Below are 24232 nucleotides of genomic sequence, written 5' to 3'. Positions count from 1 at the left end.
AATAGGCGGCCGATTCCCTTCTCAGAGAGCTTTCCAGAGCTCCCTCTAGTGGAGGCCTCTTTTGGCAGCAGTGGGAATGAACCAAGGCATTACAAGGGCCGTTATCCCCCGTTACCTTTTCATCTCTCGGTTTGTTGAATCATTGTAGTCCGTGACCGCTTGCTGTTCACCGACGCAGCGCATTCAATCGGGCTCGAATGTTTGATCGTGTTTCCTAGGAGGAAAAGGAACAGCTCTCAAGCTATAAGAGCCGCGTGAACAACCTTGCGAGCAGAGCCAAGACTGTCGTGCAGCTCAAGCCCAGAAACCCGGACAGTTTCCTGCATGGCACCATTCCTATCAGGGCCATCTGTGATTACAAGCAGCTGGAGGTACGGATGCCCTCAGCGTGGTAACGTGTACTTCCACGGAATAAGTTCAGTACTTGCGAACTTTGTGTCGGCGTGCATCTGTTACGTGCAGGCGACAAGGTTGCTTAAGGGATTGCTAACGTACGCATACCCGCTCGTACTGTCTTATGTTTCAATATATGGCGACGACTAACAGCAGTACACACGTGTTATTTTAATACTACATGAAGGCGTGCCGTGCACTCCTTCATGGATGCCACTCGCTAACAGCGCTTGCCCTAACAGCCCGTTAATAGGCTACGTGGGGGATATCTGTCTTTGTGTTGAAGATCACGCTGCACAAGAATGCCGAGTGCGTCCTGGAGGACAACTCGCAGCGCTCCAGGTGGAAGGTGATCAGCTCGAGCGGCAGCGAGGCCATGGTGCCCTCCGTGTGCTTCTCCGTGCCGGCGCCAAACAGGGAGGCGATCGACTTGGCCAGCAGGTGTGGCCCAGTGTGCTGTGGGTTCTACCATTGGCAGTTTGGCACGGTGATTAGAAGGCAACACTTAGTGCAATGGGTGTGCAGTGGGTGTTGGCGGCAGCGGCACAGTGCGCTCTGAATTTGGCGATCTGTGTTCGATTCCTGGCCGCGGATAACATCGGCGGTTTGTTCCTCCTGGGTGGCTCCCCCTTTCGACCAAATCCACACTGACCACTGTGGTGAAGTATGGTCAGACAGCCCCCCAATTGAGATGATGTGGAGAAGCCTCCATAAAACTTCTGGAGATTATTTCTATTATTTCGTGTTATTTATAATGGGCATGTATTGACATACCCATTACATTTTTAAAGTGAGAAATAACCAAACCGTAACCTAAAGTTCTGGCTCATACTCCCTTTTCATATATTACACAGATATGGAATTATAATTAATTGGTTTATGCTAGGAATTTAACGAATGAACATATACATTGGCTACCTTATATATCCCGTTATGTAAGTATTTTTTTTTTTGCGGTTTTATACATGTTTTTAGTTTTTCTCAGGTTCAGTGGAAATAGATATGGTGAGTTTGTTGTGCATTTCTGTTTCCAAGGATACTTCTGTAACCAATAAGCGATGGTGCGGTTCTTTGGCAGACTTGAGCAGCTGTACCATGACATAGGGACGCTCTGGCACCAGCTGTACACCAATATGCAGAGCGTGCTTTCCTGGCACTACTTTGTGAGTGACATCGACGTCATCCGCTCTTGGAACACCAACATGGTATGGCAACACGCTGCGACCTTTCAACCAATGTTTATGAAATGCAAAGTCCATTGCTTTCGCCCTCGCTAAGAAAGATCGATAGAAAAAAGTGCCATTGTAAAAATTATCTCGGGCAAACATTAATACAATTCACACTTTTTTTTGGCATGTTAGTTTACAGCACAAACTTTAAACACGATTTTTACAATCGGACTTTGAAATGTTATCTTCAGGTAGTTTCGGTATGGATACGTGAGATAGTTAGTTCGATGCACCCCTGCCGTTGGACTTTTAATATACCCGCTAGAATTCCGTGACGTAGTTTGCTCCTTGTGATTTGCTGTGGCTTTGCGCGTTGTTCCGACGTCCACGACAGTTTCGCAACATTTCTCCGGAGGAGCACGCCAACGTCATGCATGATCTGACGGTGCATTACGAGGAGTTCTTGAAAAACAGCCGGGAGTCCGAGGTCTTCACCCCGTCGGAACTCTCTCAGCTGGAGCGCGACTTCAACTTCTGCCGACAGCACTACGAGGAACTGCTTCTGACAGTCGAAAAAGGTAATGCGAGGACAGTGGTGGTTCCTGCTTTGTTGACGGTGCTAATTTAGCAGATCGCATTTATCAGCTTGAAAGTACGTCTCGCAGTTTTCTCTGATGTTGCTGATATTGTCAGCAAAGTTGACGAGGTGCTTTTATTCCGTCTTCTCTAAACACACAATTTATACGATGTCATTCATGTTCACATCTGTGGGAAACATCAGCGGCAATCATGTGCCAGTCGGTGTCTGTATATCTCCAACATTCAGTCTATTGTTGCTTCTGATACAACGCTTTGGGTTGATGTAGGTGCCAAGAAATTTGACAGCCGTGTCTGATTCATTATATCTCGGCACCGATAGCTATCACTTTCATTTGATTCACAATGCGAGTCCGTCTCTCTCTATCGCGTGTCTGGATGGCGTGCAGAGGACCAGGATGAGACTGCATGTCGCAGTCTGATTGCCGAACTGCAGGGCGTGCAGCAGCGTTTGGAGAGCTGCGAGGAGCGCATGGTCCGCATGATCCGCACCCCCTTGGACCAGGATGCCCTGCAGGACAATGCCAACCGCATCTCCGAGCAGGAGGTGCGTGACTGCACGGCGCTCGCTCACAAGCAGTGCTGCCTAAGTGCCAGTGCCTTCCTTTTTGGGAGTGGCTTTTTCAGCCACAATCAGTTCCCTGCTGGATGATCATGTAGCCCAACCGAGGCCATCTCTCATGGTTCTGCGATGTAACAATCCAACCACTCCTGTGATGTAACAATTCAGCACGGTTGGTTACGTGCGGTGCGAAAGAAGTTAAACGTACATGCATGCATACTTTTTGGAGTGGAAATAATATAACTTGAACAGTTGTTGACAAGTTTAGTGAGCATAACATTTCCTTACTTTTCTTTCGTCTCCGATGAGTTCAGTTATTTTCGTAAAAAATAATGTACATTCTTGATTTGAAGCTTTCATGACTGCAGGAATCCATACTCTTTGGTTCTTTCGGTAAAGTCACGTAGGTAGAAAATAAAAGAAATCACGACGTTTCGATCGCAACACAAGCGGTCGTCCTAAGGCGGAAAACATATAATCCAGCAGTGGATCAAAACGTCGTGATTTATTTTATTTTATGCCTACGTGACTTTACCAAAAGAACCAAAGAGTATAATGTACATTGTTATTTTTATTACAAAAAAAACTATTATAGTGAGAATGGCATTGCTCAATAAAGTAGGTTACATTTTGTGAAAATGTAATTATTCTCGCTTCCAGAATGACGCGGTATATACTATTGCCAAGTGGTGAATTGAAACCGTTGTGCAAGGGACGTGACCACGGTGGGGGCGTGGGTGGAACGACAGAAATGTTCACAGCCTTGCGACCGCTTGCCCGTGGCGCTACCCCAGCTATCTGGGGCCTGTGCATACACGTTTTGGGAAAGCAAGAATGAATTTGCAGTGTTAAAATGCTTCTTGAGAAGCTCCGAGTATTTTTTGTTTGGCATGTCAGAATGCTTTTCATCAGTTATTCATTGTTGTTAATGCTTTTTTTCAGCTCGAGCAAGAATGTGTAAAAATAGGTTGCTGTTGAACAGCGCAACTTTTATTATTTGTGTTCATTATAGATTATATTCTGATAATAATTCGACATACCTTCATCATTAATCTTTTTTTATTGGTAGGCAGTTCCAAATCAATATGTTTAGTATCATGGAAGTTTTCAATATTACGCATGATTTAGGTTTTGTATAACAAATGCGATCAACACATGATCTCATCGATGTAAATATTGTGTTCTTGAACATTCCTTGAATAAATAATGTTTCTTTGCCTGCTTATTCACAAGTTCCAATCATGTTTTTCTCCTATGGTAATTATGATTTTTATATAAAATGTATTAGCATGTGGAAAATACGTTCCTGTAATTTAAATACATTTACGTGCAACTCTGTGCTGGGAATTTCATCGACGTGTCGGGAGAGCAAGTTGAAAGTTCGCAATGGAAGATGCCAGGCAATCATTCTAAATGCAATCTGGAAGGGTGTGATGGGCAGGGCACACGTGCAGTATGAAAAAGGGCAGGTTACAGAGACTGGCATTGGAGTATCACCCAGAGGTCAGCAACCAATGGGGACCCCTAAAGCCAAACGATGAGACACTTAGATTTCGATTTAAAGCTTTCGTGACTGCAGAGATTCATCTTCTTGGTTCTTTTGGTAAAGTCACGTAGAATGGAAATAATAAAATAATAAAAATAAAACATAATTAAATAATTCTCACTTGTGATTCTCACTTGTGAGAATTATTTTATTATGTTTTATTTTTCTTATTTTCTTATTTCCATTCTACGTTACTTTACCGAAAGAACCAAGAAGATGAGACACTTGTCAACTGTCGAAAAAACCAGGAGCCAGCAAGGGGAGGAATGACAAGGTGTGGTGGCATCAGCAGAGTTGGCATTGATATCCTTGATTCATTCAGCAAACCGGTACGGGGCACTCTTAACATGCTATTGCTGCGCCAGGTCATCTTGCTGACGCTGACGTTGATCGCTTTCGTCCCTTCCATTCCGTGCTCCTCCCTTTTCTGGGCAGCGCTTGCACGGAGACGTGGAGGAGGTGAAGGCCGGGCTGCAGCGCACGAGCGCGAGCTGCGAGTCCGTGCTCGGCCAGAGCGTGGCCGTGCCGAGCCAGACCCAGCTTCGCTCCGAGCACGCGGTCACCCTGCAGAGGATGGACCAAGTCTACTGCCTCTCCTCCGTCTACCTGGAAAAGTGAGGACGGCGCCACACCAATCCACACGCAGTCGAGGCCTTTGTCTCGTGTCACTCAAAATCTGCTTCGGGACACCAAGGTCTCAAACTGTTACAGCCTCACGTCGGTTCTCTGCTGTCACCCCCCTTGGTGTGGAACTCTCTATCCCTTTACGTATCCCCAACATAAAATGCACTCTGACTTTCAAAAGACATCTAAAGACCTCCATCTGTTTGGTCAGGGCTTTCGAGCTGCCCTGAGCTTGGCTCCGCGCCTCTGAGTTGTTGACTTGTCTGCAAGATCTGGCGCGTTATAAATGTCATTATTATTACGTGACCTTAATGGACCGATGTTTTTGTTGTGATGACGTTTTTCTGTTGTTTTGTGCTCTTTGTGTTTTGGTGCAATGTCTTAATTTAATCCTTTTTGATTTTGCTTGGTAAGTAGGGTTTTAATTCACTTGGTAGTAGCTGTGTATGGGATTTGGTCCTCATATTTCATTGATGTACAGGGTTATGGGACGCTGTTAGCCTGAATGGCGCTATATAAAATGAAAGTGTTTACTTAATGTCATTTTTACGTTCATTTTATGATAATTTACTGATTTGGAAAAATGCTGCATAATTGGGTTCATAAAGACCTTACAAAACTATTTATGGAGAACATGAACTTAAAATGTTTTTCTAATAATGTTTTTATTATATAATTGCTTTTATAATTGTTTTCCCCGTAGGCTGAAGACTGTGGATTTGGTGATAAAGTCTGTGCAAGATGCAGAAATCCTCGTGAAGACGTTTGAGACCAGGCTATGCGAGGAAGAAAGAGTTCCAACTGACCCACAGGAAATACAGCGCTATAAAACCATTCTCAAGGTGACACATCGATCAGTTTTTTCTTGTTACCATTTTTGGCATTTACATTGCTGGTAAGGACATAGGTTGTTAGCCTCCTAGTTTTGTTGCCTTGTTCGCATGTTTTTTTTCTTTCCGAGCACTCTAAGATTCTTTTCACATGCAAAAAAAATATAACCGAAAGAATTGGTCGCATATCCCAAAGCTGAATTCTCCTGAAAAATGACCCGGAGTCATAGTTATCACAGACACAGGTGTAGCCATGCAATTACCTGCTCACATCACTGTTGGAGGAAGGGCCTCTGCTAGAGGGAGCTCTGGAGGTATTTGGCCTACTCTTCCACCCTGGCCGCACGTCTTGGACGAGGTGGGGGAGCGCCCACACTTTACCCCTCTGCACATGACCTGCCAGTATACTAACTTTATGCAGCTTGGTGGACAGAGGCAGAGGATTTTTTGTAAACTTTCCCAACTGTCTTCTTGGTTCTTTCGGTAAAGTCACATAGAATGGAAATAATAAAATGATAAAAATAAAACATAATAAAATAATTCTCACGACGTTTCGGCCACAACGCAAGCAGCCGTCCTCAGGTGAAGAACAGGTCTGTCGAGAAGACAGAGTCTGTCTTTTCGACATGTGACTTTACCGAAAGAACCAAGAAGACGAATCCCTGCAGTCACGAAAGCTTTAAATCGAAATTGCCCAACTGTTTCAGCTGCTGCACCATATTGCAATTCCAATGACGCCAACCACTTGTTGGCAATTCCCACTTCCAACTACCATTGAATATGCACATACCTCTGGCATGACCCTGCCAGTGTTGTTCAACATAACTGCACGCGTTGTTAGTACAACTCATGGGCAGACTACCTCATCCTCGCAGCCCGCAGCGTGCCACTGATGAACTTCTTGTTTTGTCGGCGGCACCACCCCCCCCGCTCCCCCACAATGCTTATCATAGCCACGAGCGCAAGTATTGTACATGCGGCACCGTGTCTGTGTCCCCCACCACCGCCAGCAATGGCGCACCGAGGTGGACCAGCAGCAGGACCTGTTCCACTCGCTGGAGGACGAGGTGCAGAGGGCGCGCGCCGTCAACGAGCACATGTTCCGCGCCCACAGCGAGCGCGGCCCGGACGTCGATCGCTTCAAGGAGAGGGCGGATCAGCTGTGCGAGCGCTGGCACAGCGTCCACAGCCAGATCGACGCCAGGTGCCCCGCCCGCCCCCCTTTTAGTCGTTGTGATGACAATGACAGGAATAATAACTCTGCACGTGTTTGGTATTGGCGGCCCATCCCAACAGACAGGGCGAGGCGATCGCGACGGGTGCTGTTTCACTGCCGGTTAGGGGGGGGGGGCAGGGCGATGTTGTAATTGTTTGTTTTGACTCAATGAAGTATATTGCGAGTCGTTTGCCTTGTGACGCCGCCAGCACGCTTGGCCTACTCGTTCACAAAGGGATCTTGATCGTCTGCAGTGGAACAGAGGGGGATGTACTTTTTTTTGGTAAATACACCCGCGGTGTTGACCAGGGCGTTTGCCGAACCGCGAACCCTCTGCAACAAGCGGGAAAGGCGTTACCGCTTGGCAGCCGTGTCAATGCCCCGCATACATTCACGCAGCTTATAGCCCGCTGAAGCGTTGCACGCATGTAACAATTTCACCTACCAGCACGCGGAGGCGAAACGCCGGGGCATCGTGCCGAACAACAACATGCGGCCCTTTGTGCGAACGTGTCGCGTTGACATTGCAGAGCGCGGGAGCTGGAGGGCCTGCAGAAGCAGCTCGGCTACTACACGGAGACGTACGTGTGGCTGGACAGCTTTGTGCAAGATGCCACGGGGCTCCAGGAAAGTCTCCAGTCCGCCAAGGCCACCGACAGCCGCAGCCTGACTGAACAGCTCCACCAGCAGCAGGTGTGTTGTGTGTACGAGCAGCCACTCGGTCTGGCCTCTATATGTGTGCCAGGCCTTCTGGAAACCAGTGGAAGTAGTCTGGCTCTTCTTTAGATAAAATAATGAGCAAACAGGTTGTTCTTCTTGGTTCTTTCGGTAAAGTCACGTAGAAGGGAAGTAATAAAATAACAAAAATAAAACATAATCAAATAATTCTCACGACGTTTTTTTGAAGACCTGTCTCCCAGACAGACCTGGTATTCACCTGAGGACGGCTGCTTGCGTTGTGGCCGAAACGTCGTGATAATTATTTTATTATGTTTTATTTTTATTATTTTATTACTTCCCTTCTACGTGACTTTACCGCAAGAACCAAGAAGATGAATCCCTGCAGTCACGAAAGCTTTAAATCGAAATTTTAACAGGTTGTTGTTTTTTCCTTTGTTCGCCTTCCTTACTTCAACGCCAACATTCGTGTCTTTTGTTTGCTCTCACATGCCTCAGGAACTGAAAGTGCCTTACATCACACCTCATGTGAACTATTCCAATGCCCTTCTACAGTCTAGCCAAGGGCACCCTCAGTGGCAATTGTCCCTGTGCAGCACTAGATGTTTATGGTACCGGCTTTGTGGTTTTTCCCCATTGAGTAACTTGTCAATCACAAATACAATTTAGCTGATTTGGGCCATGGTACCTGTACACGTGGACTGCTATTTTTCGTGTAACGTCACAGGAACTCCAACGTTCCACTCAGAATCAGACATGGCGCATCTATTTATTTATTTATGGTAAATAGACCCTGCTGTTTCAACCAGGGTGGCCAGTGGTCTCGAACCGTGAACCTCTGTAACAAGCGGCAATGAGGGCTTGCCGCTGGGCCGTGAAACGTTTTGCTGGGCCAAGTGCTCCAGATGGAATTGTTGGTAAGCATTCGCGCGAATATTGCGAGGCTGCGTTTTTTCTTTGCAGAATTTGGTCGTGGAGTTGGAAAAGAACCTTCCCAAGCTGAACGAGTGCCAGGAATACTCCAGCCAGTTCTGCACTGGAGTCAAGGTGAGCTCGAACCCTTTGCCGCTTTCAAATCACCATGCTCGTCTGATGTATGCTCCCGGAGTGAGGCGGTGAGGTAAATACAAATCAGGGAGCGGCCTCGTGACACGATTCGGCAGAACTAATTCTGGAATCGCTCGATTAGGTCTCTGTTACCAATACTAGGCAGCATTCTATCGTCCTTTTTAGAGAGTGGCTCACCAAATGTAAGTCATCCGACATGCAGTCGTGATATACAGCCTATGTGGCTGTACAAATAAATTACCGCAGTGTTTTGTGTGTATGTGTGTGCATTCATACATACACAATTAGCCTCAGACTATCTACTTATAACATTAGAATGCCTGGTATAATTTGGGATTTTTATAAAATCAACATTCAAATCCGGCATCGCGTCGGCAGTTATTTCAGTACCGCATTATCACGTTGGCTGTTTCATCTCCGTGATAATGGGGGTAATGAGCTACCCAGTTTGCATTCAGTATTCCAATGCTGCCCCTTTTTCTCTCCAACCAGGACTACGAGATGCAGCTGATGACCTACAGGGCCATGGCGGAGAAGGCACCTGTGCGCAAGCGAATGCTGCAGTCGTCTGCTGATGTCACAGGGCAGCAGGTAGTAGGGATTTGGAGCCACGGGCTCTTTGCCACAGAAGTGGATCTTGCATTAAGTAGGGGGACTACAGTATCAATGTCACGATTGCATAGTTTTACACAGTTGTGCGCTGTGTTGATCCCTGTTGTGTTTTTCGGGATGTATCACCGCGTGTTGTTTGGCACAATGTCCGAATTTTCGCTCCACGTGCTGTGAGCTTATTCAGGAACTGGATGAAGCAGTTGACGTTCTCTGTCGGTTACATTGATTTTGTATGCACAAGAGATGAAACATAACATTGGCTGCTCAACTTAATTTATATTATCAAGGAAACTGTTGGTGAACTGCTACATTCAGTTCCCAAAGAAGCTCTTAGCAAGTGGAGCAAAACATGATGCCAAACAACACGCAGTAAACAACGCACACGAACTTACATTTTTGTGTGTTTCATACATAATTGGGAAATTTATTTTTTGCAAGCTTCTTATGCACTTCAGTAGGTTATATCAATGATAAAGTTATTTGTTCAGGAAAGCTTCCATAACGGTTAAGACTTTCGTTTTTTTTTCACGGAGGTCCTGCAATGGGATGTTTGGCCAATTCTATTGCAAGGAATATTTGGAATGTGGGACAACACTGGAGTCACCCGGAGAAAACCCACATATGTTCATGAGGATAGCACTAAAAAAAACCTTTTGCTGCACTGCCATCTCTGGGCCCCATCCTCACCCAGTGGGTTTGGGAGTTGTCAAAATCTACTTGATCCATTGCCCCTCGCGTCCAAAAGTGCCGGATCACAGATATTCAACACCAAATGTGCCTGTGACTTGATTGTTCCTTCATTCTCAACAGAAAATTATTGACTTGATAGGTTCCAAGAACACATGATGAGATGTTACTATCCTTTGTGCAAGCACTTCCAAGAGTTCATGAACAGTGAGCCTGGTGAAATTTGGGGAGCGCATCGTCAGTAGTGAACCTTTGGTTCCTAGGGTGTTTCGGCCTTTCATACTATACACCCTCCCCAAAGGCGGCCAGCGACAGGGTGATCAATCCTACGCTTGCGTCCCATTCCCAATTAGTCATAGGAGTTGCCTTGTTGTTGATAGCCAACATCCCATAACATATTTGTTGTTAAAGATTGGCTTTTACCTTTTAGGCAATGTGGCCCTTTATTTTGATACAGATGCACGTCCTTGACGATATGTCTGTGCATTATGGCAGACATGCAATCGATGTAAATACTGATGCACCTATTGGCTTCAGTATTTAATCATTTCAGCCCAAGATGTGTTTGTGCATGATGGTTTTTCTACCACGAGAATCTGGATAACTAGTGGCATATGCATACATGAGAAAGTGGGTCTGAGTTATATTATCCTGAATCACGACCGCTTTATGAACAACACTTCTTTACAGCAGCGTTGACATTAATCACACTCTCGTGTTGTGCAAGTTGTTTTTGCTTTAATCCAGCCCCCTCGGCGGATCCTAACGAGAACGCTCCTCGTTCGCGGAGCGGATTGTGTACATCTCGCTTGACCGCTGCGTACGTGTTTGGATCGCCGATGACTTTGCAAAATGTTGTTCCCCCTTACAGTTCATGGAGCTGCGTAACCGTTACAGTAGCCAGATTACTCTGGCTCGACAAAACGAGAAGTTCATCGGCGACACGCTGCGGCGCGCCCGCGAGGACGAGGTAGTGTCGCTAATGAGTTTTACTAACGACGCGTCGTGCGGTGACGTCGAACAACACTGGGCAGGGTCATGCCAGAGGCATGTACCTTGTATTCAACTCGAGTTGCCGGTGGGAATTTGCCCACAACTATTGCAATTAATGTCACATTTTTGCGAAAATTTTAATGATGATAAATATTTGATCATATTTGGATTCAGCGCCTTTGAAAATCTTTGGATACAAACTTCCCCAGTGCTCAGTTAAAACGCAGAATAGCTAAACGTTTTATTTTATTTCCCCCCTCAATTTTCTGGTGCTCAAAATATATATTTTTTTGTTCGGTTGTGTAAATTTATAATCATAGGTATGACTATATTGACAAGTTTCAGCTTTATACCCAACATCATCAGAATTTTTATGAATTACTCGCTAACTTATGCCCATCTGTATTTATGAAATGCCTGTATGTTCATATTGATTGACATTGATGGCAGTCAACCACAAACAGTGCTCATGGGACAGTGTTCCGTCTGCTGATTTTTTTTAATTCCAAAAATCGCTGTTTGTGCGTAGAATTGGCATGGGCTCCATGTAAAATAGTTTTACATGAATCTTGACCAAGGCTCATTAATTGTAAATAGTGTTAACCAGTCACGATGTTATTTCTTCATTCATCTTTTAATTTAGTTTCTGACATCTCGTTCTGCATTTGACATGTAGTGCACATGACCACTACAGTGCTCCACTTGTGAGGCACAGTGTGTGCATTGTGTGACATTAAATATTTGAGTAACGGACCTGAAGTTGTGGTCATTTTAGATTCTAAATATTGAAAGAAAAAATGTACTCGGTTGAAAGTATACCAGTGTTGTTTTGACTAAACAGATTCTCTCTCAAATGCTGAGAGAAACTGTTGATTCCTGCAGCGATTAACGACAAAAATGTTTTTTCGTGCAAAAACATTTTGTTACTTTTGTGGTTTGTGTAAGCAGCTTTTGTATCTAACACTACTAACATTTACGAAATGTCAATATGAAGTGATCTGAACTGTTGTTCAGTGCACTTTGATTCTACGTGTGTGCGCTCGTATGTGTGTGGGAGTTCATGCGTTGCGTTTGAAACAAACATTTGCTGTGCTGCAGAATGCTTGCTTGTCTGCATTATGAAGCAATACTGTGGCACATCCCGATAAGCCCTTTAGACTCTTCCACCAAACTGATCTGGTGCACCGTTGTTGCAGCACACGACCTGTGATGGACAATACAGCGTGCGCGCGATGAATTGTTTCCAAAACTAAAATCCTTCGTTATTTGCCTTCATTTGTGTATGCTGAAATATAAATATATATATACCTTAGGGTTGCCACGATGTATGTAGCAATACTACGATATATCGGATGATATCAAGTCCACAATAATATCGTCACTTCCTGACAATATTTATAACGTTCACGTGAAAAATATACGTAGTTTTTCATTCAATTTCTGCTTCATAAAACGTGTTCTGCATATCTTCTTCTTGGTTCTTTCGGTAAAGTCACGTAGAAGCGAAGTAATAAAATAATAAAAATAAAACATAATAAAATAATTCTCACGACGTTTCAGCCACAACGCAAGCAGCCATCCTCAGGTGAAGACCAGGTCTGTCGAGGCGACAGCGTCTGTTCTGCATAATTTGACAGCATGGTGTTTATACAATGCCATCAGCATCATGCATTGTCAAGTAATAATGAATAAAAACGACTTTTGGTCAGTTTATTTTGCGTGAACTGCAGTTTAATAACTTTTGAGCACTCTTTATTTGTGCTAGAAGTACATAAAGGCACAATAATAAGATGAGGCAGATGTGAAATACAGATTGAAGGTTAAGGAAAACTTTTATCGAGATTCTAAAATCATGAAATGTAATATCACAAAGTAAAAAAATTGTACCGTGGCAGCCCTAATATACACTTAATTGCCCAACATACAAAACTAAAAACTATCCTGCATGCTATGAAAGGTGTCCCAGTGCAGGCCAAGTTAAACAAAAGATATTCCCCATAATATTTTGTAGTGGCAGCATCCTGTAGTAAGCAACACAGGTGTCGGCTATAGTCGAAGGAACGGTATACTTTTTTTATCGAGGTAACAGTGCGATTTGCAGCTCCTTCAACTTTGCGGTAAGATAACGCGATGGAAGATGGGACAAGATATCTACAGCCGATGGCCAACACGTGGACAAATGTCTTATTTGTGATGTGGTTTTCCTGTCTTTGATGTTTTTTCTCTCTCTCCTATTTCGTATTCAGTTGTATTTTTACATTGCATCACCATGTTACCAGGGAAATGTGTAATTGGTGATCATGAACATGGAGTGATTAGGGGTGAATCACACCATTTTAACTGTTTCATTGTTAATTTCTCGTTATGGATGGCAATTTTATTTTGTTTAATTGCTGAACTTTACAGTATTTGTAAACACCAAGAGCTGGTAAACCTATGGCATGTCACCTAGTACAATTATTTCGTGGCATTATATTTGACTGAACACTTCCAGATTATTGGTAGATTGCTTTTCATTGCACTAACACTTGGTTATTCTCCAGGATTTTCACTATCATTTACAAGTGTGTGTTTGTGTGTAAATATGATATATTATCCGTTTTGTAGTTTGAAATCAGTGTGATGCCATGTCCCTTTCTTCCTCTTTAACTCATTGCACATACGGTAATTTTGAATAACATTAACTTACACAATTTTTTTACATGATGTCAGCATCACAAGAAGTGATCTAGAACAAAAAACCAAGTCGATTGCACGACATTTTATATTTCTTAATTTTGTCAATGTCCTTTGCCTCACTCGAATTACTTTCATACAGGGGAGAGCAATCGGCAATGTGCTCACTCTGTGTTGTCGAGATCATGTGCAGAGTTTGCCACTACATGCGTTTAACACAATTCCTGTCTTTTTCTGCAGCGACCTCACGCAATAGTGAGTGTCTGCACGTGTCTGTGTTTTGTGACTCATCACAGTAACCCTATTTTCCGGCTGATGTTTGAAAAAAAACGACTAACTTTCACCCGTGACCTACTCGTGCTGCAAAAAACACACGTCTCTTTGTTTTGTAATTAAGAGGTAAACGCTGGTGGCTTTCAGAATATCTGCCTAAATAAGCAAGGCGATGCAATTTACAGTAGTTAAATAAAAAAAGATACCTTTGTAACTAGCATCGCATAAAATCATTGAGGATTTCTACAGAATTTTTATATTTGTGCTGTATAGCTCGCCGATGTGTTTTCTCAGATCGTACCAAGTGTTAGCTTGGAATCCAACGTTTCGCTCCATGTGCTGGGAGCTTCTTCGGGAAATGAATTGGGCCACTCTCTGTAATCGAGGGAGAAAGTTAGTCGCTCCGTTAAGCTCCTGAAGAAGATCCCAGGATGGGGAGTGAAACGTCGGACACCATGCCAAAAAATATGCTGTACAATCTGACAACGCATCGGAGCTATCGTTAAGCATGACTTAAGCATGTGTTTACGATCATCGCAAGCTTTTAAACATTTAGCAACATTTATTTTACACACATTTTAATTCGCTTTCAGTGCAGATATTCGTTCGCAAAAAAAAATATTACGAATGCAATATTTGACTACTTTGAAGTGTACGTTTTTTAATTTCAGAAACATATCTTGAACATAAATGAATCTTTGTATATTTAACGGAGGGAATGGAAAGCGGGAGTCGTAAGCATTCACGGAGAACTCGTTCATGTCGGCTCCCAGCGACGATGAAGAACCTGTATTGCTGCTGAAGCCTTTATCCAAGGGGCATTTGTGTGACTGCCATAACACCATGCAAGTGGCTTTGGAATCATCAGCCACACTGACTACTGCCCACATTGCGTTGAAATGAAACTCTACATGTGTGACGTGAAGAATTAATGGCTTCCATGGCAGCTAAATTCTAGAAGTTGTGTGTGCTGTGTGCTCTTCACGTGTGACTCCATAACATTTTGTTTCACTGCTTTTTCTTAACCCCTTAATACCCCAGTGTTTAATATCTTGTTTTCTCCATTTCATTACCGTTTTCTTCCCCTTTCAATGTCTTTTTTCCCATTTTTCACTTTAATTTTTTCCCCCTCACTTGTCTTCTTTATTCTTTCCCCTTGGTTGCGATTCTGTGTGCGTGCGGTGTGCGGCGGTGGCTCAAAGCAGGCGCAGATGAGGCAGCAAAAGGTGCGAGAAACGCTCAGAAAGCAAGCGAAGATGGAAGCCGAGCTGGAGAAACAAAAGCAGATCTCGCAAAACTATGCCCAGGAAAAAGCACAGGCTGAGGCCGAGGCTGACAAACTGCGCCGGCAGATGCACCGAGAGACCCAGAACCGCCTCTCCTACACGGAGACGGTGACGCTGCAAAAACTGTCCATTGAGCGCCAGCTGATGGAGCTCAAGAGGCAGACGGAGCAGGAAATCGATCGGCAGACAACGATCGTTCAGGACGTTCTCTTGCAGCAGAAGCAAACCGAGCTGGAAGTGCAGAGCCTCAGGCAGGAGCTCAAGAAGTTGTCTCTGCAGAAAGAGGCCTTCGAGAAAGAGGTCATGCGCCTCAGGATGGCCGCGGAGGATGCAGCGCTTCAGAAGCTGCGCACCGAAAAGGAAACCAAAAAAATGAAGGACCTGGCTGAGGAGGAAGCCTGTAAGAGGCACAATGCTGAGCAAGAACTGAGAGTGAAGGCCATAGCAGAGCAAGAAGCGGCTCGTCAAACACAGTTTGCCCTCCATGAACTCGACAAAGTGCGCAGGGAAGTTGAAGAGACTCAAAAACAACATGACATGGCTGAGACCAAGGCTAGAGAACAAGGGGAATTGGCTAAAGTGGCTGAACAGCACAAACAAGAAGCTGAAATAAAATTGAAGCGCTCATCATTTCACGAGGAGCTCGAGGAAGGTGGCTTGCTAATGGAACAGCAGAAAATCATGAAGTCGCTGATCACCGAAGTGGAACGGTGCAAAAAGTGGGCCGAGGAGGCAGAAGTTTGTCGTGATGCAGCCGAGAGGGAGCTGGAGAAGTGGAGGCAAAGGACCGATGAAGCGCTCCACTTTAAAGTCCTGGCAGAGGAGACGGCTAAAAAGAGAGCTCGTGCACAGGAGGAGGCCGAGCACCAGAAGTCACTCGCTCAACACGAGGCGAAGGAATGTGCCAAGTCGGAGGAGGCGGCTCTCCGGCAGAAACGGCACGCCGAAGACGAACTGGAGAAAATGAGAAAATTGGCCGCGGAAACCGCAAACGAGAAACGTTTGGCGGAGATGGAACTTGCGCGTTTGCGCACGTGCATGGAAGAGAATGCTCAGCACGTTGTGCTCCTGGAAGAGGAGGTAACGCACGCCAGGGCTCACGCGTCAGAAGCGGTGCGTCAGAAAAGAATCCTCGAGGAAGAGCTCGCTAAAGTCAAAGCGCAGCTCCAGGAGCTCATTAAACTCAAGCTGCGTAACGAGAACGATCAAAGGAGATGGTCAGAACAGGAATTTAGTAGGATGCAGAAGGCCCTTGAGGAAGAAGCGGTCGCAAAGTTGAAGGACATGGAACAGGAGACTGTACAACTGAGAGCTCTGGCTGAGCAAGCAATGCAACAGAGCCTCCAAGCAGAGGCGGCCTTGGCTCAGCAGAGGGAAGATGCAAAGCAAATGTTCAGAGATAAGTTGGCTGCCATTCAGGAGGCATGCAGACTCAAGGAAGAATCGGAGCTGGCGCTCAAGGAAAAAGAGCAGGAGGCAGAGAGGCTGAAGGTTTTGGCCGAAGAGGGGGCATACCAGAGGCAGTTGGTTGAAGAAAAGGCGGCCCGAGAAAAGAAGGCCATAGCAGAAGAGAAGGAGCAAATGCGACTGCAGTCTGAGGACGAGATAAGGAAACAGCAAGTCATCGTTCAAGAAACATGTTTCCAGCGAACCTTAATACAAGAAGAAATCCAGCTGCTAAGAAATAAGGTGGATGATACTCTTCAGGAAAGGGTTAATTTGGAAGGACAGCTCCTGCAGCTGAAGGTATTGGCTGATGAAACTGCACGGCTGAAGGAACAGGCCGAGTTGGAGGCGCAGCAGCAGAGACAGTTTGCCCTGCAGGAGGCCCGGAAGAAACGAGAAGCCGAGGATCACGTCCAGCATTTGATGAAGGCTGAACGAGACGCGGCGCAGCAGTGTCGGTGCGCGCTTGACGAGCTGGAAAATCTCAGGCAACGGGAGCGCGAGGCACTGATTCTGAAAGAGCAGTCTGCGCAGGAAGCGGTCAGACAGATCGCGTTGGCAAAAGAAGCCGCTCAAACGCAAATAGAGGCGGAAACACAGGCCAGTTTGGCGCTGCTGGAAATGAAGTGCGCGGAAAGTGAAAAATTGGCTTCTGAGGAAAAAGAGAAAATTCTGCGGATTGAAGAGGAGGCCAGCCGAGCCAAGAGGCTTGCTGCGGAGGCAGACCTCGCGAGGAAGCGGGCGGAGATGGAACTGCTTCTCTTTCAACAGCAGGCTGAAGAAGCACGGCACCTGAAAGCTCAGGCTGAAAACTCAGCCGTGCATACTGCTCAGGCTCAGGAGGAGGCCGAACGGCGTCGAAAGGAAGCGGAGGAGAACGCGAGCAGATGTGCGGATGCTGAGGCCGAAGCCCTGCGGCAAAAGGCACTCGCGGAAGCTGAGATTGAACGACAAAGACGCATTGCCCAAGAGACGGACAACCAAAGGGCCTCGACTGAACTAGAATTGAACGAGCTACGCTCCCAGTTGGGTAAGACCAAATGTCAAAAGAAGGATCTAGAAGAAGAGCTGATTTCTCAGAAAGCTGAAGTAGCAGAGGTCGTGCATCAGAAGAGCATTGTGGAAGAAGAGCTGGCAGATCTTAAAGCTCGGATGCAAAAGGTGCTTGAAATGCACAACAACGATGAGCAAATGAAGAACCTTCATGAAAAAGCCGAAGAAGAGAAGAGTGTGCTACTTCTAGGAGAAGAAGAAAAGTTGAGGGTGGCCACGATGGAGGCAGAGCATCTCCGTGCAGAGGCGGACGAATCTGCCAGGCTGCAAAGGAAATCTGAGCAAGAATTGCAAAATCAGAGAGAGCTTACGGGGAGGATGGAGGAGGAGAAGCTCCAGGCAATCCTGGAAGCACTGCGGCTCCAGCAGGAGACGGAGGCGGTGCAGAGACAGCAAGAGAATGCGGAAGAAAATCTCAAAGCGTTGGCCGAAGACAAAGAGCGCTACCAGCAGCTGCTCGTGTCCGAGTCGGAGCTTTTCAAGAAGACACTAAACGAAGAGCACCGACGTCAGGAAGCTCTGCTGGAGGAGGCGGATCGCCTCCGCCGACTCGTGGAGCAGCTCACCCTGGAGCGCTCGCAGGCACAGGAAGCGGCGGCGAATGCCAAAGCGCAGTTTGACAAAGCACCGACATTGGTCACGGATGCTGGGCAGCAGACAGACCTCCACAATCAAATGAAAAACATTGGCACCGACACCGTTTTTCTTTCGGATAAGGAATGCTCACGTGTGCATTGGCAAGACGGTGAAGCCAAAACAACATCGAGCAGCGATGAGCGTCGTGAGGACAGCATTCCGCACGTGTCTGTGGGGGAGAGTGTGAAGGAAGGCGACGAAGATGTCATTCCGGGAGGCAGCAAAATGCAGCTTCAGCCCCGCGTAATGGTTGACGCTGAGAAAATAATTCACCAAGCGGAGGTCGATCAGGGACAAATAGCAAGCGCGTGCCATGATTTTGAATCTGGCAGCAAGATATGTCTAGAAATAGCAGTCCAGACCGAGCCAGGAGATTTTAGTTCAGAAAATAAAAATGGGCACCAAACAAAGCCAACACGACTTGCTGAAAGAGATGAGTTAAGTGACGAAAAAACTAAAGAGTATGATGAAGGCACTGTTGGTCAACCTTTATCAGTTGATGGGTCGTTTTTGAAAGAGCCTGAGATTAGTGAAAGCAATACGGTAACATTGCCTACGGATGAGCAGCATGTTTTGTCTCAGTGCGTGCAAGATGAGACGCTAAGAAAAGAAGGACCACTTAATATTGAGGTTTCGGCGAACAAAGCACGTGGTCTTTTCATTATCGAAGATATGTCTATGGATGTAACATCTGGCTTAGATGAGGTTTCACTGCTCCAAGGGGAAGAACATCTTGGCAGAAGTGAGAATTCAACAGTTGCTCTTGAGCAGGAAGAAATCCGTCATGCGTTGGAAATGGGAGGTACTACTTTAACATCTGACCATCAGTGCGCAGAGGTTGGGCTCATTGCAGTTGAAGATGACAAACCATCAAATGTAGAAATAACCGGTGGAAGACAAGAAGATCAATTCGATGCCAGACTCGAGGCAATGGATACCCGTGCAGAAAGTGGAGTGGTTGTAAAAAAAGAAAACAAACCACGCGATGAAATTATTAGCTTGAGTGATCATCTGAAGGTTGGCGATAAAGCAGGTTTAGTGACGGAAGGAGCTGAACCTGTATATGAAACAGAAAAATTGGCCATAGACAAATCTCGTGAAACTGTAGTACAACAAGAATCCCATAATGACTACACGGGAATACTGCCCACATATGTTGACGCTACTACGTTATTCGGTGAACAACCGTTGGAAATGACGGTCACTGAGGGTGGTAGTGCACGTGATTCACAATCAGAAATTACGGGTACTAGCTGTGATCAGGGGCCTGTCGTTGATGCCAGTGTTCAGCAAATGGGACCTTCCGATTCAACAGCAACCACATTCGGGGCTCAATCTGAAGTCGATGCCAAGATGCACCCAAGTATCGTAAAACTGGCGGTGGTTGCCGAAAGAACGACACTTCGAATAACAGAGCGTGCACAAGGTGGTCAGATGGAGCCCATCGCAGACACCAAATTTACAGAGGTATTGGTGTGGTCATCTTTGACATTTTGTAGACGTGTGGTCTGCAGTCATATGAATACCGTGAATATTATCGTCACACAGAAGGTATATTTCACTGGTGAAAAAGTCAGGGTCGTTTTGGATTTTTTTCATACTTTGCCATTTTATTACATTTGATTCGTGTCTTTTTGACATGATTCTGAAAGCCACCAAGCCCTCCCTATGCATGCATTGCTTTGATCTTGTATTTGTGCGTTTTGTGTTTCGTCTGTGTGATTTTCAAACACACCAAGCCCCACCTATTGTTTTGTCTTTCACACTGGAAGCAGGGACAATGCACTTGCATATTGACAAACGTTAGCCATGCCGTTTTACATATATAACTATTCCACACCTCAAGAACAAGAGTTCACATTTTCACACCTGATACTGTTTTAAACATGTCATCGTTGCGTGTGACTACACCTTATTCTTTTTTTTTACCACCAATCGTTGCCTTTATATTATTTTGGGTTATTTGTCTCATGACATCCGTTCTTATCGCCGTGAAAGTGAGCGTGTTTGCCTGACTACTTTTAAAGCAAGTTTTTGTCTTCTATGAGAATAGGCAGATTACTTTTCTATAATATTCTGTTTCTTTAACTCTGTATTCTACACAATGCTTACAAGCGTATGCCTGGATAAACATCACAAGCCATTCATTCCTAAGTAGTTCACGTTATGGCCCCATGATGAACGATTGTAGGGTTTGAAATGGAACAACTCCGAATTATTGATCAAGAGTTACAGTATTGAAAATGTTTTAGTTATTTTGCATGATTTTGGAAATTATGCAAAAACTCCAGTCTTGCATCAAAGTGGCAAGAGATGAATAATGCCTTTAGGACATGATTCTATGAATCATTGTGCCAATGAATGTTCATTCCAGGCATTCATTACTAGCTTGTTCAACTGGTGGTGGAGGGAAATGGCCTTGCTGACAATTGCTTTTTTTGCAAAGGATGCATCTCATGATGCATCCTGCCCTGGGCTGAAAGCTGCACTGCCTCTGCAAATCCTCTTGCCCTGTCGCCACCCCTTCAAGATGATGCGCCGTGCCAAAATTCAACTCTGATCGTCACTTTAATTCTATTGTAGAAAACACAACTTTCAGAAGCAGCCCTGCAACGTCACACTGAACAGCAACACAGGCTGCAAGAGGAGCAGAGGCATCGGCAGCAGCGTGAATTCTTACTATTGCAGCAACAGCAGCAGCAACAACAGCAGCAGCAGCAGCAGCAACAAGTGGCGGCAGAGATGTCACCTGAAAGGGGCGGAGGAAGACGGGAGACGATACAGGTCCTCAACGGGAGCCCTCTTCAGCAGCCAAAGATGTACCAAGTAGAAATGAAACAGCACGCCAACGTTGATCAGCCGAACTCGCCGACCAAAACGAGACGGAGGTTGTCCAGTGGCCGCGACGTGTCGAGGAGCAAGCAGGCAAGCAGCGTGCATGAGCAAGCTCTTTTGGCTGACAACATCGCAATCAAGTCGGCCGCCGAAATGGAAATAATGAGCTTGAAGTTGAACGCGGAGGAAGAGCTGAGGAGGCAGAGGCGTTTTGCCAGCGACGTCCAGCGGCAGAAAGACCAGGCCGAGCAAGAAGCGCAGTGCTTGCGCGTCCAGGTGGATAAGCTGACGAACCAGAAGGACGGGGTGGAGGTGGAACTGGAGAAGATGCGAGCGTGCTGCAAGCAAACGGAGCGCAGGAAGCAAGTGTCGGAGGAGCAGCTGGGTCTGTTGCAGAGAGAGATGCAGGATGGTCACTTGATCCGGCATCAGCTGGAAGAGGAGCTGAAGCATAGGGAGAAGGAGCTGCAGGACAGCATGGCCCAGAAGCAGAGAGCCGAGGAGGAGGTAGCCCGGAGGACGTGGACGGAGGAGAGGCTGAGCATGCAGTGCAAGCTGTCCGAGCAGGAGCTGCAGCGCCAGAAGGCATTGGCGGAAGAAAAGTTCCGCCAGCGCGAGACGGCGGAAATAGAGGCCAAGCGTCAGCTAGCCGTGGCGAGGGAGGCTCTCCAAAAGGAGGCGGTGAGGCACATGGACATGGTGACGAAGGAAAGGCAATTGCTGCTGGACATTGAGAGTTACGTCCGAGCTAAGGAGAAAGATGAGAAAAGCATGGCAGTGCTTAAGCAGCGGATTGACGAACTTTCCAGGTCGAAGAATATGTCTGAGCAGGAGCTCGGCCTGTTGAGAAATCAAATCCACATGGTGCAGCTGGATAAGGCGAAAGCGGAAAAGCGCATCGTGGCCCAAGAGGAGCAGATCACGCTGCTCACACAGAAGCTGCGCAAGGCAGAAGAGCTCACACAAGATAAACTGAGGGCGGAAAATGAGTACCTTAGAAAGATTACGAATCTTGAGCAGGAGCTCTTAAGCAGCAAGCGGTCGGCCGAAAGTCTGCATGGTAACTTGACTGAATTGAAGAGGGAGTATGACCATCAGCTGCAGAAGCTGAGAGAGCAGTCGCAGCAGGACATTTTAATGCGGGAGTCCGCAACCAAGATTTCCATGGATAGGAAGGAGATGCAGCTGAAACAGAAGCTGGATGAGATGGCCAAAGAGCGATCTGTGCTGGATGAGAAGGTGGTGCAGATGAAGAGCTACTCGGAGCAGATACAGAAGAGCAAGTGCGAGGCAGAGAAGGAGGCGAGGGACTTGAAGGCGAAAGTGGATCTGGCGGACCGCGACAAGTCAAAGCTGGAGCAGGAGATCGTGAAACAGAAGGCCTACCTCGAAGAGCTGAAGAACCAGAAGGGCCGAATGGAGAAGGAGATGCAAATGAAGCAGGCGTCCGAGCGAGACGCCATCAGAAAACAGAGAGAGTACGAGTCGGAAGTGGTGAAGCTGAAGCAGACGGTGGTGGATACGGAGCGCAAGCGTCAGCTGTCGGAGCAGAGAATGCAGCAGCCGGGCGTCAGCAGCAAGCAGGAGCGCGAGATGGAGCAGAAGCTGATGCAGGAAATGGAGAAGCTGAGGGGACTGGAGCAGAAGCAGGAGGAGCAGCGGCGCTCGCGCGACTTGCTCGAGATGCAGAAAAGTAGCGCGGAAGCGGAAGCCGAGCGGCAGAAGAGGCTCGCTGGCGAGGAGAAGATGAAGCAAGAGGCTCTCAAAACGCAGCTGGACTTGATGCGCAGGAAGCTGGAGATGTCCGACGTGGAGAAGAAGAGAATCGTGGATGAGCTTGAGCACTTAAAAAAAATGGCAGAGGTATCTTGCCCATCGCACTGGCAGTTTCGCCTAAATCGTGCATAGGGTGTTTCAGAATAATTATGATTTTTTTTATAATTGGAATGTAATTGTTTTTCGACAATGTGTTACTCTATCAGTAGAAGAGGATATATATTTTTAATATAGCGGGATTATTCCTATGTATATAACATTTGTGAGACAGATATTTTCTGGTAATTTAGCAATTATTCTAAAGAATATATGCAATTATAAATAATGCAAAATGCACTTTTACCAAAATTAAGTGGAAGAAATGGCCAATTTATTTGAGAAAGTTAATGCGTTTTAATGTATTAATATTATTGGTCTGACTTGGTAAGCTTTTGGACAGGCCACTATTCATTTACACAATCCCAATTTAGAAAAAACAGGCAAACATGTGCAGGTCTGAATGTGTTCCTTTTGTATTCCCTTTCAAAACTTTTCTGTCCTATCAACTTTTTTATTTTTCCGGGAAACATTGGTGGTGGTAAAAAAAGAAAAAAACATCTGTGTTTGTTTGTGCACAACCTTTGCAGGATGCATAAACCAACGCTTGTGTCCCAAGGCTTCTAACAGTTTTGCCACATCATAATTACTTCCTAACATTGGCGCGGCACTTGTGTGACAAGCGCGATGCAATTCAAACGTGTTAATAATGTCCTTGGCTAAGCCAGTTTTTTACTTCACCAGCTATCTTATACCCCACTGTTTTATTGCAAATTAACACACTTATCCTGATGTGACTGTGACCACTCTCTGTTTTGACAGAGCATTTGAAATACCTGTTTGTGGAGAGAGGATATATTTTCATTACTCTTAGTCACAGTTGTGTTTTATTTAAGTAACTCAGGTTGGCACTGGCCCTCTTCGTGTGTTCAAAAAGAAAAGAAAGCCAACTAGCTGGACAAATGGGTCTTACGAATGTGGCAAAAAAAAGTAATGTGTGCCTTAAAAATACTGACTTTTTGTAATTTTCCGTCTTGGTGGTGGGTGCTTAATTTTTAAATCCTTTATATTAAGTTCGCATGCTTGCTTGCTTGCGTGCTTGCTTGCTTACGACCGTGCAAATCTTTCGGTCGTTTTTTAACCCACTTCCCGTGATCCAATCGAGCTGACATTTTCCACACAGACTTGTTGTGAAAGACAATTAATGTTCGGGAAAAAATTCCCAAAATTTTACACTTTT

The 24232-nt window shown here is 45.8% G+C and overlaps 2 protein-coding genes across 5 annotated transcripts in view; both read left to right on the top strand.

The window, feature by feature from the left end:
• Positions 1-24232, top strand: part of LOC144717881 (microtubule-actin cross-linking factor 1-like) — a 261212-nt gene that overhangs the window by 142828 nt on the left and 94152 nt on the right. For all 4 annotated transcript variants that reach the window (XM_078593630.1, XM_078593631.1, XM_078593632.1 and 1 more), the window contains 12 exons: positions 219-371; positions 680-834; positions 1472-1598; positions 1957-2140; positions 2549-2706; positions 4703-4881; positions 5595-5733; positions 6732-6925; positions 7468-7630; positions 8579-8662; positions 9176-9274; positions 10854-10952. In XM_078593630.1, the coding sequence (XP_078449756.1) occupies positions 219-371; positions 680-834; positions 1472-1598; positions 1957-2140; positions 2549-2706; positions 4703-4881; positions 5595-5733; positions 6732-6925; positions 7468-7630; positions 8579-8662; positions 9176-9274; positions 10854-10952 (1734 nt within the window). The remainder of the gene's footprint in view (positions 1-218; positions 372-679; positions 835-1471; positions 1599-1956; positions 2141-2548; positions 2707-4702; positions 4882-5594; positions 5734-6731; positions 6926-7467; positions 7631-8578; positions 8663-9175; positions 9275-10853; positions 10953-24232) is intronic.
• Positions 10959-24199, top strand: LOC144717479 (uncharacterized). The gene is made up of 2 exons (XM_078592848.1): positions 10959-19965; positions 20929-24199. Exons 1-2 carry the CDS (start codon positions 15016-15018, stop codon positions 23086-23088), a joined length of 7110 nt encoding a protein of 2369 aa, XP_078448974.1. The 5' UTR covers positions 10959-15015; the 3' UTR covers positions 23089-24199.

Source organism: Lampetra planeri, chromosome 4 (assembly GCF_965212315.1).
Source record: "Lampetra planeri chromosome 4, kcLamPlan1.2.h2, whole genome shotgun sequence".
Lineage (NCBI taxonomy): Eukaryota > Metazoa > Chordata > Hyperoartia > Petromyzontiformes > Petromyzontidae > Lampetra > Lampetra planeri.
This window is presented reverse-complemented; position numbering and strand designations above follow the sequence as displayed.

What these genes read in the sequence shown, in the direction of transcription:
- LOC144717479 (XM_078592848.1), top strand. Translation starts at nt 15,016, where the DNA reads ATGTCTTTTTTCCCATTTTTCACTTTAATTTTTTCCCCCTCACTTGTC. An exon ending in CTTTGCCATTTTATTACATT is followed by an intron (nt 19,966 to 20,928) that starts TGATTCGTGTCT and finishes ATTCTATTGTAG; the next exon opens with AAAACACAACTTTCAGAAGC.